The following is a 15,692-nucleotide window of genomic DNA, read 5'->3' on the forward strand; positions in this document are numbered from 1 at the left end:
CTTTGGTGACAATGAAATTTTTGATTAGGGGTGGGGAGAATTATCGAGTTAGAAAATCCAGGGAATACATTTAAATTTATATTTTTTCTTAAATCATTGTTCCTTAAGAGATTAAGGCCTTTTGCTTTGCTTATAGACTTTAGTAAATAAAAGTGTTTGCATTTCCATAAATATCTATGCTTGAATACTACAAATTTTGTATTTCCTACCAAAAAAAAAAAAAGTCCTCTGACTGAATTAAGCACAATAATGAAGATGCTTTTACATAAAGAAGTGTCGTCCATCGTTTTGCCGATCGTACTTCTCAGCTTTTGAAATTAGCATGGAATGGGTCTTCAGCCTGAATCCACAGATGGTTCTGTGGAACTTCAGTAGCTTCTCTCCTAGTTCAGTGCTGGCTCTATGCAGTGCCTTCTAATTGGTTCCCTGGTGTGACTTACTGGGTGAAGTCCAATTCATTCACATTTCATAGGAAAACCAGGTACCAGCTTTCCTGGCACATCAGGACCAAAGCTGGGAATGAGAGGTACAAGAGAAGTTTGAGGGTGCTGTGTTTCTATCAAAATAACACTAAGGCCCACATTTGTAGGGTGCACTGCAGTTTACGGAGTACTTTCTCATACTTCCCTGAGGTTTGGTGAGGAACAAATGAGAAGAGATGGCAGAAACTTACCACAGTACCAAGGAGACTGGGATTCCATTAACAGCTAAGGGGAGGGCCCCTGCTAAACTCTCTTCCCTCCCGTGGTTATGCTGTTGAGGACCTGCCTCCACACAAAGAAAGGAGCTGCATCCTGGAAGTAGTCGGCAGCCCTGGGCTACATCCAAGGAAGAGAGAAGAGATAGGAAAAGAAACCTGAAGCTGTGGTAGCAGGACTTACTGTGGTTGCCTCCTGAGCCAGTAGATTGTTCACCTTTATTCAAGTCAGGTTTCCACTCCTATATGCAACTTCCCATGGATGGGTCCTGCGGGGCCCGCCCAGCTAATGGTGCTGGCTTGAGAGGAAGTGATGAAAAGGCAGAAACCAACAGAGACAGCTGCTCTGTTTACTGTCTTTGTAAGACAGGGAACCAGGAAAAGAATGTGAATCAGCAGCTGGAAGGAATTCCTTGTTTAAGCACCAGAGACATTAGCCCTGTCCTGTACATGCTTTCATTCATCAAACTTACTGGGCGACTGCTGTGTACTCGTCACCAGGTGAGAAGCTGTGGATGTGCAGGGATAGGATGTGCACCGAGCAGGAAGGATATAGTGCAGGAATGTCACATTTCTATGAGCACCACTGGAAAAATTTCTCTATGTAAGTCTAGTCTCCCAAAATTAGTGATAAATCAAATTTGTGTATTTGGAGTTATCTCCCTACTAATTTGCCTCTTTTCAGAATTGATATAAAGGGATCTTAAGATGAATCCTCATTAAGATGATGAATCCTTTTTAAAATAAGAATAATTTATATGCCATCTTTCCCCAGCTCATCCATCCATCTTCAAAATTGGTTCTTTTCAAGATTTTAAAAAGTGGATTTCATTGTATTCAAGTCATGTAACATTAAGAGCTAATGATTTTCTTTTTTCATCAGCACCTTTATGAGATATCAAAGTTGTTTATTGATTTGTTTTTCTTTGTATCCTGTGAAGTGCTTTTATTTTTTTTATGGGTATTATGTGAGAAGTTATTTTTCTGATTCCCAATTTTGAAAAATAACTTTCCTTATGATCTTTTTTACTTTCTCCAGAGCACTCCTTCGTGTAGCAGAGGAAAATCAGGGTGTTAAGTGCCAAGGGCAAAGCCTGGGTGACAAGGAAAGCTTTACCAGCACCCCTTTGTGGCACTGCAGGTATCCCACTGCTGTTACACCCATAAATACCTGCCCCAACTTTAACTTCCCATGGTGCTTGAAGCAAGGACTTGAGTATTGCTATTTGCTAGCTGCAATTACATGATAAGGAAATTGTGCAGAAATAAGTGTTAAAAGATATTTGGTTCACTTCTAGCTAAAACCTAAAAATACAAGCGAGGAAACAGCAGAGATAGCCTTTTTCCTTGAAGATTTCATTGGCTCAAGGAACCAACTCTAAAGAACGTTCTATTGTTTCATTGAAATTAAGTAGAGAGTGCTAAGGGTTGCTGAGGTCTATATTGTTTATTTCCTCCCTAGAATGTAAGCAGCACGAGGACATTTTTGTTTTGTTCGCTACTATACCCCAGAACCTAAAACCAAGTACTTAACATATAATAGATGTTTAGTGAACATTTGTTAAGTGAATTTGGGAAAGTTTTTCGTTTAATCTCAGAAATCATTCTGTTCTCTAAAATCAGATAAAATGCCCAGTATTTAACCTCCCGTCAGAAATTTGGGTGTGAGTGGTTGGGGTGTTCACACCACCCCAGTCTGCACGTATTTGAGATGTTTCTCTTGGGTGAGATGGTGAATGCCGTTTGATTCAGCATGGTATGGGGAGGGAGTGCTCTTATGAGAGAGGAGTACGTGATTTGGCTGACCCTCTCCGGCCTGTCTCTGCCTTCTTGGGATTTAGGGCTATATTAGGACTATATTAATTTTTCTTGATCATCATCATGACTATAATGAATCAGGTCAAAGTCTTTTATAACCGCTGGGAATAGTTCCCTCTTTTCAGAAGTAAAATGCTGTTGGTTTATCACTCATTCCCAGACATTGAGGACTCAAAACTTTTCTGGCTTGAATTTTTAATTGTGAAACTATTTCTTCAGTTTGCCAAGACATGCTGTTGTACTTGTTGTCTTCAGGAAGAAAAAAACACACACAAAAAAAACACCACGTCCACATGAGTCACAACATCTGATCACAGGAAGTATATGCAGTGGCTACTCTGTCAGGAAATGTCTTCTACATTTTCCAGTCAGCAGCCTATTGTATTGAGCTGATGAGCATAACTGGAGTGAAAGAAATTGGCTTGGTTGGAGACCAGTCAGTGTCTTCAATAAGCACGTGTTCTTCTTATAGTTGGAAGATGGAATATGGGCTGGAGTGGGCCAGGAAAAAGAAGCCAGCTGTCAGCAGCACAGAATTCTGGTGAATTTGCTGATTGCTGGGCACCTGCTGTGTTCTAGACGCTACTTGGCCTGAGGACAGAAAAAAATGAAAAAGACACAGGGAGGTAGGGAGGAAGGAAAGGAGGGAGGGGGAAGGAGGAAAGCAGGGACAGATTTGAGTGCTGCTTGGAGAACTAAAGAAGACAATTATTTGAAAATGAAGAGATGCTGAAAGCACAGTCGTTGGTGACAATGCACATGGCTCCCTTTGCCTTTACAAAGATGATTTTGTATTTATCATGTGCCACACAAGGCAAACATTTATATACTCAGATTATAACTTGTGTTGCATCATGTTTGTGTGTTTATCTGGGCTCGAATTATGACGTGTAAATATTTGTTTTTACCCTGGTTAGTCTTAATCACAGATAATGAGTTGAAGTCCTTGTAAGGGTAATTAATCACTTCTCTAGAAACACAGTTTGGTTTTGTTAACTGAAATCTTCACAGCAGAATACAAGTATTAAAGAAAATGCTTTCAGATCTCACTTGGTTTAGATCTTGAAAAGATGGAAGTCGGCATGCAGATTTTTGACTTGCAGAGACTCAGCTTTACCTCTCACTTGTCTGGATCCAAATGCATGTTTGTGCTCAGGCACAGATGGATGTCCTAACCTTCTGAGGACTTCGTCTAACTGTCTGGGATTCAGTCCACCGTTCTTCTTTCAGCAATCCATATTTTGGGGAGGATTCTCAAACTTTATTTTGCCCCATGAAGTTCAGCACAGCCCTGGTTGGGGCCAGTGATAAAAATAGCAAAAACTTTATTAGGCTTGCAGCTCCCGGCTCTGGGCCAGGAGAGCCTGACTGTCAGCGAGGAGTCCCCTGACCCTGTGAAGGAGTTTACTGGTTAATACTTTTGTTATCCTCTCTAAAAAGCATTCATATTTAAGTAAATTGTTTTAAGGAGCAAGGAGTGAGCCACTATGGTGAAATCTCCAAAATAACCTTTCCTGGAGGAGATGATTTTGGTAAGAGAGTCTGCCATGAGGTTGACACTAAGACGAAAAAGCTAGAAATTTATCCCTAAAACCCATTTTCTTAGGATTTGCTTGAGGGGGCACATCTTGTCCAAAGTTGATTGAACTAAAATATATACATGAGATGTAAATTTTCTTATTGGTGCATTGACGGTTCCAGAATGACATTTTAAGAGCAGAGATTTAAACTTATAGACCACAAGTCAAAAATAACACTCCCTAGCTGTGAGACTCAGACAACTTATCAACTCCTCAGTTTACCTATCTGAAAAGTGGGGATAACCATGTCTACTTCATAGGGGAGTGGTAAGGCTTACATGAGATGCTGAGCATCCATAACTGTAAGTAATAGTGGTGGTTTGGGGAAAGTTCCTGCTTAAAGCACTGTGATGAATGGTTTTAGGTGTATCTCTGAAACTTTATTAGACTTCATCAAATAAAATAACTGGGAGGATGGGGAAGAGATATTTTTCAGTGAGGCCCATGGAGAAGTTCTGGTAAAACTAAAGTTAAAACTGTATTTCTTTCTCTGTATTGTCACAAAATGAATTAAGGAGGGGGATGGTGGATAGGAAAGATGGTATTATCTGTAGGGAATTGTACATAAACTTTGATAAGAGTGGTCACAATTTTCTTAAGTCAGGGCTTTTTGTTTTTGTTTTATTTTAATTTCCTAAAGAAGTCTTTGACAAAGAAAAATATTAAGGCTTTCCCCTGAATAATTAGTAGATGTTTAATCTTCCTTCATTTGAAATACTTCTGTTTACCATTATTATAGTAAAAGGAGCCCCTTTGCTAAAGATTGAATATGAATTTAAAAAGATAAGCTTTTAGATATTGACTTCCTTTTTCAAAAGCTAAAATATTAACTCTGAGAAATCTGGTTATCTACTTCACTAGATCAGTGTATGGTGGTTTCGATCTAGTCAAGCATAATGATTCCCTTTAACAGGAGATGATTTTAACCTTCATCTTATACCCCTTTCAAAAGATGTGTAGAATCCTGCAGCTGGAACTAAACTTAATGGTCATTTAATGCAAATTCTACTTACTACCCCAACCCAGTAGAGAAATTCCTCCACCATTTTGCCCAGGAATAGCAGCCTGACCTGGCTTTTCACGAATAGCTAATCATCATCTAATTATCCCACTGGCTTTTCTCTTTTGTTCTTCTACTTCTTTCAGCAAGTGTTAAGAACCCCTGATGTTTTTCTCAGAAGGGAAATCTAGAATTGTGTTAGCAACCTCTTAAAAAGTCAAGGCCTTTTTAAGAGCCAGTAGACTCTTTGAGAAAGCATAGGAGGTAAATGAGGTATAAAGTCTCCTCAGACTATTGCTTACCACGTTCACTGATTTATGTGCCATTCAAGCAGTGGACTTTCAAGAGATCCTGTCCCTGAATGCTCATGAAGCATGAGTGTGTTAGAGAGGCTTGAGGGTTTATTGTTTTGTGGACATGAGTTTATAGAGCAAAGGTGGTTACTGGGTTCATAACTGCAATTCTCCTGGCTCAAAACCGTTTACAATGGGTCACCACAATATCTGTTTTAATCCTTTTATGATTTGGCCCATAACACTGCTAATATTCACAAGAACTTTGCTTGGATCATGTGTTTTTTCCCTCCCAAAAAACCCAAAACCTCTTTTTGTTCATTTTTCAACAGTTTTTATGTTGAAAACATTTCGTTTTCTAACAATTGCTATGCTACATTTGTTTTAGATTCCATAGAGGCAGAGGCAGTTGTTCTTAATAATTTTGTAACAAAGTGACTAAACAATTTGTTTTATTGACTTTTAGTCGTGTGTGTGTGTGTGTGTGTGTGTGTGTGAGAGAGAGAGAGAGAGAGAGAGAGAGAGAGAGAGAGAGAGAGAGAGAGAGAGAGAGAGAGAGAAAACTCTTAACAGGCAAGGCAGTTGGATAGAGGGTTGGATTTGGCTCTCACCAGTTACTCATTTGCTGCCAGAGGAGCCTTCAGTCCTAGTTCAGTTTAGTACAGGATGTCGCTTGCACAGAATGTTCAGAAATTTTAAGAGGAACTTTCAGAACTAATGAGGAATAGGTAACAGATAAAGTGCCTCAAACACGTACTAAGGAGGGCGTGGGGTGCAGTGGAATCTGTAGCACTAGAGGAGGGGGTATGGCTGAGAACTCTGGTGGTTTCAGTCTCTGCTCTGCCACAGTCCTTGGAGTTGGTTAGCACACCTGCCTGTCTTACAGGTAATACACAACCCGTGGTGCTGTAATTTCCCTCCAAGAGGAGGACCATGTGTCTGTCATCTGATGGAGCTCAGAATTGCTACAGAAATGAATGGGACCTAGTTGAATAGACTGTCTCATTAAACCCCAACATTCTCTCATGGGACTCTCTTCCTCTTGCTTCTGTTGCAGTTGACCTGGGGATCCTCCAAGCCTTAGCTGGTTCCATTTTCAAATGGAACCTGAGATTCTATGAGCTGGGTCCCCACGATTTACGGTAACTTTGTTCTCTATTCAGGTCCCCAGCATGGTCAGGGTTTGGGTTAGCGTTCCCAAGGTGGCTGATCAGACTTGTGACTAATTGACCATATGCCTGAAAATTATGGTATTATCTTCCCCACATGCAAGCAGGCATTTAACTTTTTTTTTTAAGTACAGGTGAAATGGTTCTTCAGAATCACAGAGATTTCTCAGCAATTAAGTATGATTTTATTTCCCCAGCTGATTGCCCAGTTATTTTAAGCAACAAATTCTACCACAAAACAATTTCAGCTAGGCCCTTGAAATTCCTAACAATGGACATCGAGTGTATCTGAAATTCACTCAGTTGGAACCTCCTGTTTCCTCTGGGCATCTGTAGTACACGACATCATTCCTAAAAACTACCCTGAGGCACATACACTATGTCCAAGAGCGTGGGAAACCATCAACTAAATGAGAGTTGGTGAGCGAGGGTTAAGTATGTTTTGTTTTGTAGTTCTTTAAAATTTGGTGGTCTACATGTGTGTACCCCGTCACCACTTAACCAGAATATAGAATCAGCCAGTGTAGCCAATTCCCCTGGCAAGCCAGATGACTGTAGGACTACACAGTTGACCCCTGAACAATGTGGGGGTGAGGGGCACCAAACCCCACACAGTCAGATCTGCATGTGACTTTGTCTCCTCAAAATTGAACTATAGTTGTCCCTCGTTATGTGTAGGGGATTGGTTCAGAGACCCCCACGGATACCAAAATCCGCGGATGCTCAAGTCCCTGAATAAAATGGCCTAGAACAATGCATACAGTTGGCTCTCTGCATCACGGATTCCCAACTATGGATCGAAAATACTAGTTTTTGATCCGTAGTTAGTTGAATCCACGAATGTGAAACCCGGGGATGTGGAGGGCCGACTGCATGTTTAGTAAAAAAAAAAATGGCGTGTAAGTAGACCCGTGCCGTTCAGACCCGTGTTTTTCAAGGGTTAACTGTATTGCCCTTTCCCTGGTACAATGGAGCCTGAGCTTGCCCTTTCCCACCCTCCTTTCCCTCCCTACCCCCCAAAAAACCCACTTTGCTTACTTGAATAGGAGAATAAGAAATTCTGCGTTCCTGAAGCTCAAAGCCACAGGGAAAGAGCCAGTGTCTACATTACAGGGCACCCTCTGCTTGACTGTAGGTCTTATTCTGCTTTCAGTTAAAATGGAAAAAAAAACCCAAAGCATCAAAACCACGTTCCTTGCTGCCCTCTGCTCTTGTTTTTAAGGAATGCTGAGAGTGTTGAAAGCTCAGACCTGGCACACATATGAACTACAAGTGTAACAAACTGTTTTTTGGTGAAGGAGTAGACACACAGTTTGCGCAGTTTGGTGGGGCAAAAGTGTTTAACGATACAGAGATGGAAAGGGGGGCAGTAACAGGGTTGTGAAAAGGAATTTGGACATGGTGATAGTCATTCACAAAAGGCAGGAGTAACCAGTCATATTTGTGTTTTAGAACGTCACTGGCAGCCAGTGTAGGATGGATGGAGAGGAGGGAAACGCAAAATGGAAGACAGACCAGCTGGGAGACTGCTGTAATAGTTCTGTGGCAGTGAGGGTGAGAAATGTCGTTTATGTGTATTTAGAGAAGCTTGAGTTCATTTTTAAAATAAAGGAACTGTGAGATTATTCTTTTTAAAAAGGAACAATAATTATTTTCTTATACCCAATCATGTCCTAAGTTATTTTGTAAGTTTGACTTTTTTTTTTTTTTTAAAGCAGGGCACACTTTTATGGATTTCAAAGGGAGAAAGATCCACATTTGTGTTTGAGACTGAGCCAAACACTTTTTTCCTAAAGGAAATAGGGAAAAGAACTCCCCGTTTCCTCTCCTCGTGACTCCTTGGCAAAGGAGAAATAGACAGTTTGCCTTCCTGATGGTGTCGGGGGAATCGGGGTCTACATCATAAATTGACAACAGCCAGCAATGGCAGTGCTTTTCCCAGCCCTTGGGGTTCCACATTCTCCTTTTCTACTGTATGTACTTGATCTTGTGCTGCACAGGGCACTGTAAACAAGGAGCCTGTCCTTGAGGAAATCGAAGAAGGGCAGTGTCCGCAGATAAATAACTATAACAGAGTGAGCTAAAGAGTTCAGAAGAAACAGTTCTGCTTGGAGACATCGTGGAAGTGTCTGTAGGTGTGAGCTGGGATTTGAAAGGCACACAGAAGTCTCTCGCAAGGGAGAAGGGGACAGGCGTGCTGGGTGGGGTACCCTGACAAGAAGGCATGGCATGCAGGTGATGCTGTGGGACTTAGCAGATGGATCCCAGAGATCCCTTCACTCCTGAGCCTAAAAGAGAATCTGTCAGCATCTTCTCCCAAATGACCTGATTGAGCTCCAGTTTAATTGGTTGTACTGTAGTGATCTCAATTTCCCTTTTTTTTTAGTTCATGGTTCTTTTTCTTCCTTTCTGTCTGCTCTAAGATTAGAGATACTACAGATGAGCTTTTGAGAGATGATTTCTCCTAGACTCCTGCTTAATAAACATTCCATTTACTGAACTGACTGTCTAATGTGCAGTTTCTACATGAGATATTTCAGGGAGACATTAGTGTTTTAGACCCATTAATTAGGATTTGGGATAATCTGGACTGGGTAGAGCTTGATTACTTATGCACTGTGAACAAAGGGTTTGCTAAATAAATTTTCTGTCAAATAATATTTCAAGAATAGCTAACCTAATTATGGAAAAGGTGAGGTGTTTGGGTTTTGTTCTCACTTTTTTCTTACTTAGCAGGTTCCAGTATACTTTTAAAAAGTAAGTCTTGTATATATTTATTAAAAGCAGCCCTAGTAGGAGTTTTCAATTGTGAATTTTTAAAAGCAAATAAGACATAAATGCATTCTCATTTTTTAAAAAAGCAAGTAAGACAGAAGTAGCTAAAATAAAAAGTACATGCCCATTTTGCCAACGAGATCTACTTGTAGCTAGCTACCTTTTTCTATGCACTTACAGGTATGCACATATTTAATAACATGTATTAGGTTGGTGCAAAAGTAATTGCTGTTTAAAAGGTTAAAAATTGCAAAAACCACAATTATTTTTGCACCAACCTAATAGTTTTGTTTTGTACACTTAAAAGACAAGATCAACTTAATCTTTAATTAGCTCTCCTTGTAATAGCGTGCTTTGAAGAGGTCCCTGTGACAGTGGAAATACGTCTACTTTGTTCTTTTTAACAGCTGTATAATGTTCCATATTATGGCTATACTATGAATTACTTTCTCTGGGTTGGTGGATAGATTTTTTGCAATCATTGTTTTTTACAAGCAGTGCTACAGTAGCTGTCTTTGTTCAAATCTCTTTGTGTTCATGAGTGAGTTTCTTCCAATAGGATTTCTACAAGTAAATTCTTGGTTAGCAGTTGGAGTCAATGTTTATACTTGGAGATAACAAAAGTATTTTTCTTGGGAAATATTCAATTTTTTTTTTTTTACAAATTCTGATTGTTTTTTTCCTGTGAATAGGTAGGCTTGTGACATCTTTTGTGGAGCATTCCATGTAGCCACTGTATGGGGTGGTGTCAGCAGTTTTACTATGGACTCTTGCCAAAAGCAGTGCCAGAATAGAGCCTTCATAGCGTAAAGGTAGAAATTAGTTCTTGGTTCTTTTTCCTCTGTCCTGTACTGATAGAAGATTAGAAGTTCTACAGACTGGCTTGTATAGTCATTTAAGGAGCCCTAGTAAAGCAATAATGCCACCTCGTTTTTGAGAAATCAGACAAGACAGAGTTAGTATATAGGATCTGTGCAAGGGGCGCCCCTTTCATTCAGTAAAGATCTGAGAAAACTGGAGCCCCCATGTACTTCGTTGTCTGTTTCCCCGTTTCCTCCGTCTGTGTACCTCTCTCTGTCTCTCTCCTTTTCTCTCTCTCCAGGAACCGTAACATCTCTTTCTGAGACTGTTGCCCAGCTTAAAGCATGAAGAAACAGGTGGTCTGTACCTCTGACACTAGAAGGAAAGAAAAAGTAGTGGGGGTACCCTGTGGTCATCACATCCCTTCTCTTACAACCCCCGGAATGGATATTTATGGGATTTCAATGTCAAGCCCTTCTATTAAAATGATCTCTGTCGTATTTAAATGCTGATTTTTTTTCCAGGATCTAACATAGTCTCAAAAGATGGGAAACTTATCCTCATATTTCTATCCTTTTCCGTCTAATTTTAATGCTTAAATAAAAATAAACCATCTAAATAACTCAGTTATTAGACTGGCAGGATGTCCTGGAAAAACAAACAAACAAACAAACAAAAATCCTCTGAACAAAAAGGCAGGAGAAGGCCCAAATGTCCATCAGTAGTGATGGGTTAAATACACTTTGGTACATCCAGATAGTATAAAATAGAACAAGTATACTCTACCAACATAGGAAGATTTTCAAGATGATACTGTTAGGAAAAGAAAAAGATGCAGCAAGTGTGTAGAATATGCAAATACTTCTGAAAGAAAAGGGGGAAAATAAGAATTTTCATCTGTATTTGCTATTATAATATTTGCATGAAGAAACTGAAGGACACAGAAGCAACAAGTAAAAATGTTTTATTTCTGTAAAAGATGAGGAAGGGGGTGAGTGGGGGTAAGACTTCACAGTATACCTTTTTATAGTTATTCTAATTTTTGAATTATGACTGTATTACTTATTCAGAAATAAAAAATTTTTTAAAGATTTGCACTGTTAGATAAGAGGTAAACTAAACCTGATCTTGTTTAGCCCATTATATATGTGATTTCACCCATCATGTTTGAGCCTAGGTAACTTTTTAGGTAGGGTCAGTTACAGGGCCATATTTTGAGGAGGAAGGTGATAATTCTATAATTAGAACCTGTATGTCAATTTAAATTCTAACTATTTTGGTAGGAAATTGAAAAGACAGATCTGCATTTAAACTGTTTCGTTAGCTTGTACGGATTTCTTGGATTTGTTTTTTATTTTTTTGCCAAAATAATTGAAAACCTTAAAACATGATGGTCATGGGAATCTCTTGCTACTTGTTAATGCCTCGGTGAACACAGTGAGAAAATGAACTCAAATTATGATCTTAGCCTGTTTTTGTTATTTGATTAAGTCTATGTCCTAGAGAAAGTGTGATAGTCTGTACTTTTATTTTCACAGGAGCAGGAAAATTCAGATTCGAAACATCCCTCCTCATCTGCAGTGGGAGGTAAGCCAGGGTCACTTTTGTATTTACTGTCTTCCTGCTGTCTTTCCTCATTGTACTTTTTAATGGGTTAGTAAGATATTTTCTCTCTTAGTTCCCTTTCACACTTAGGAATTAGAGGTCTTCAGACTTGCCCACAAATCCTCTGGGTTCTCTGTCTTCCTTTTTCAGTACTGTGATGTGTGTCATGTGTTTGGGGTCATATCTGTCCCTTTCTTCTTGTAGGATGTGTATTTTGATCTCTCATGTTCTGTCTTCTCAAGCACCAAGCACTAACGAACTAAAACAAAATGTATACCTGCTTTGTGATTTTTATTTCATGATTTTCTAAGATTTTTACCTTCCCAAATTACGATTTTGAAAAACAATGAAATCCGTGGACAAGCAATAAAAATAGAATGGTCTTTGTTCACTTAAGCAGTTCTTTTGTTTATTTTGAATTAATTGCCATGAGTAACAATTAAGATAAAATGTTCTGGATTGTAAAACTTCTTATAAAATTGCTACCTTAAAATAAAATAAGATAAAATTTGAGGAGCGGACTTATTGCATTGTTTAAAAACAAACGGCCTGCTGTTTTATTCCCCAACCCAAATGAAATCAAAATAGTCATAAAAGACAGAGAATATTCTAATATGTTCATTACTTTAAAAAATGTTTTATTATGGAAACTGTCAAGCATGCACATCCCATTGCTTTGTAAAAGAAAGGAGATTCCTCGAGGAAAACTGAAGGAAGAATGGTTAAATCTTCCAAGAAAGAGAAGTGAGCCTTGTACTTTATTCTGCTTCTCATTTCAAGAGTAGTAAGTGGGTTCTAACCATTGTGATGAATGTGATTAACAGTTACTAAGACTCTGAAATTCTGCTGTGCCACAAATTACTTGGGAGCCAATAAGCAAAGGAAAGCCCCACATATTTATTCAGTTCTAACTCTTTTTATGGAAGACCTGAAATACCAATTTAATTAGATTATTCCGATAACAATCCTTGTTTTGCTTTAATTCATTTGCTGGGGGTATTATCCCTGCACCATTTTTTTGGAATACGATCTTGTATTTCCATTCTAACATTGAAGCTTTCTTTTCCAGGTGTTGGATGGACTGTTGGCTCAGTATGGGACAGTGGAGAATGTGGAACAAGGTAAGAAATGAGGAAATCAGCCTACTGAATTTTGGGAGGGATATTATCTCTTAGTTCTTATAAGCTGGGTCAACAATGAGGAGAAATAGTAAGTTCAAGATTCTTTTGACACAAGCTTCCTAGAGTGTATGTTTGTATATCTAAGTGTGAGAGCTGTCTATGTCTATCTATCCATATCTATATAACTTGTTTTTTACAAGGAATATGATTTCCAGGCTATTTTTTAATACTCTGTAATGTGCCCAAGCACTGGACAAACACTGTCAGGCTGGGATAAGCGTAATTCACTTGGATTTACACTCTTACAACTTTCTTCTCCCTGGATAAGAAAAACAGATCCCTAATGTCTTGGACTGAGTGTTTCTCCAGGAGTTGGACTCCCACACCAGAATCCCCTGGAGTGCATATGAAAATGCAGGTTCCTAGGGCTCATCATAGACCTACAAAGTAAGATTCTCTGGGGCAGGAGTTCATGAATCTGTATTTTAAATAAGAACTCCCAAGGATTGTGTATACTCAAGTTTGAGAGCTACTGTCTTGGGAACAGGTTGTAAATACCTATTCTGCTTTTTCTGTTTCTCAGTTCTTGTTATTTACCTTCTAAAACATGAAATACTGTGATTTTAACGCTGATATTTATGTAGCTCTTTAAGAGTCCCAGAAAAGTAGATTCCAAGCTCCTGTATGACAGGAAGTAACATTTAATACAAATTATTTTTGTGTTGACCAAAAAAGCAGAATGTGAGGTAAATCACTTAGTGACTGTGAGCCCTTGGAAAAGTCACTTAGCCTCACTGACTGAGTCTCCACATGTGTGAAAAGGGGAGAGTACTTTCTACCCTTCCTATATCACTGAATAGTTGGCACCCAAAGAAAATTCTGTGTAAGGTATTTGTAGACAACGGAGTCATGCATAATCTCAAGGGATTGTTAAGATTCACTTAGGAAAAATCACAGAGAACCTACCGTGTTTCCCCAAAAATAAGACTTAGCTGGACCATCAGCTCTAATGCGTCTTTTGGAGCAAAAATTAATATAAGACCCGGCATGATATGATATTATTTATATAAGACCCGGTCTTTTTTTTGCTCCAAAAGACACATTAATTTTTGCTCCAAAAGACACATTAGAGCTAGTGGTCCAGCTAGGTCTTATTTTCAGGGAAACACGGTATTTTCTCATAGGCAATCTGTTCTATCTGCCAGCATAATTAATATAATAGTTTTAACATAGTGATTATTCAGATGTTCTCCACTCCATGAATATTAAAAATATCATTATTCAATTTCATGCCGCTGACTGCCCATGCCCAAAGGTGAAGGGAAAGAGCTCAGAAAGAAGACATGATTTACAAGGATTCTGTTTCTCAGTTCTTTTTATTTCCTTCATCATGGAAAAGAAGATATTCTAATAAGGATTGAATATAGGAGGCAAAATGGCCTTACAGACATGAACCTATAAAAGTTACTAGCTAAGAACATATTATAAATTCAGGACAAGGTCAGGCAAGAAGGAAACGTTTCAGGTTCCTGGGGGACTTCACAGCTCCTAGGGCACCTATGCCCTGGAGAGCACACGGTTTCCAGCTGCCTCACAGCTACAGGATAGAATTGTTGGGCATTTGTTCTATTTCATAGGTGATTCCTGTCTCATCAGGAAAACATTTCCAGTACTTTCAAGAAGCTTTATAGAGCTTTCGTGTCCAGGGAAATAAATTATTTGAATGGAGCTCAGTTCTTTCCAGAATCAAAGAACTGTCCGATTTCCTGAAGACAAACATCTTTGAAGAACAGAAAATATGACTAAGAAGTGAGAGCAAAATCAGAGCAATATGAGAGTCCTAGTGGATAGTTTTGTTCAGAAGGGTCAAATCCAGCCCTTTCTCCCTCTCGGGGCATCTGCAGTCTCATTTGTAGCACTAGAAAGCAGCAGATAGGAAACCTCTGTCACATTCTGTGTCTGCACTGAGAGAGGACGGTTATGGGCTACACATCCCATGTTTTACACTGTGAAGACGTCTCTGGGTAAGTGTGAATTAGAGAGCAATTGAAATAGTCCCCGGGGCAAAGGCCAGGGCTGGGCTCACTCACATTTATGACATGTAAGTCTTAGTGACAGTTCCTTCCTGAGGGTTACACATGCCCTCCCCACAAAGGCTGCGGCTACCTTGAAGTTATTGGATAAACAATATTTTTAACACTGGTCTTTAACCCTTTTGAGAATCTTATGGATATTATAAACCAGAAAAATTCATATATCCACAAATTTGAATCTTTGGGTGGGATGAGAAGAGTCACTTTGTAGAATTCCTGAAGCTCTAGATTGATCTACAACTAAGAATCCCTACACTACAGTATTTTATTATTACTTTGAGACGCAGCTTTGTTGTGTTTTTTTCCTGAATTATCCTTAACGTTGTTGTTAACTCCAACTCTCACAATAGTTTAAATGTTTTAAAGGGATGATTTGATTTAGTCATGTCTGCTTGTTTGGGGGAAAACCATTATTTTTGCTTTTTACTGGCTTGGATTGTGAAAGTTTTATATTGCCTTTTGAGTTTATTTTTAACTTCTGACTTTGAAAGAAGAGGCAAACAATTATGAACCAAGATAAGCCAACTCACAAGAGCGATTTCTTATTAGCCACTCTTAGAGTTTATGTGTTCTCTCCTTTAGCTAAGTGAGTTGGGATTGTCAGCTTTCTTTATTGTACACAGATACTAGGTTTAACTCACAGAAACAGTCAAGGAGTTCAGTTAGAGGAAAACAGAAATAGTAATAATTCAACCTTATCAATGAGTGAAGAACTAAAATTAAAAATTCTTATTATTTTA

General features: G+C 38.9%; 1 protein-coding gene across 3 annotated transcripts in view; it reads left to right on the top strand.

The window, feature by feature from the left end:
* Positions 1–15,692, top strand: part of IGF2BP2 (insulin like growth factor 2 mRNA binding protein 2) — a 142,293-nt gene that overhangs the window by 91,169 nt on the left and 35,432 nt on the right. For all 3 annotated transcript variants that reach the window (XM_033135656.1, XM_033135647.1, XM_033135639.1), the window contains exons 3-4: positions 11,672–11,720; positions 12,808–12,859. In XM_033135656.1, coding sequence (XP_032991547.1) covers positions 11,672–11,720; positions 12,808–12,859 — 101 coding nt within the window. The remainder of the gene's footprint in view (positions 1–11,671; positions 11,721–12,807; positions 12,860–15,692) is intronic.

The sequence above is a fragment of the Rhinolophus ferrumequinum genome, chromosome 2 (assembly GCF_004115265.2).
Source record: "Rhinolophus ferrumequinum isolate MPI-CBG mRhiFer1 chromosome 2, mRhiFer1_v1.p, whole genome shotgun sequence".
Classification (NCBI taxonomy): domain Eukaryota; kingdom Metazoa; phylum Chordata; class Mammalia; order Chiroptera; family Rhinolophidae; genus Rhinolophus; species Rhinolophus ferrumequinum.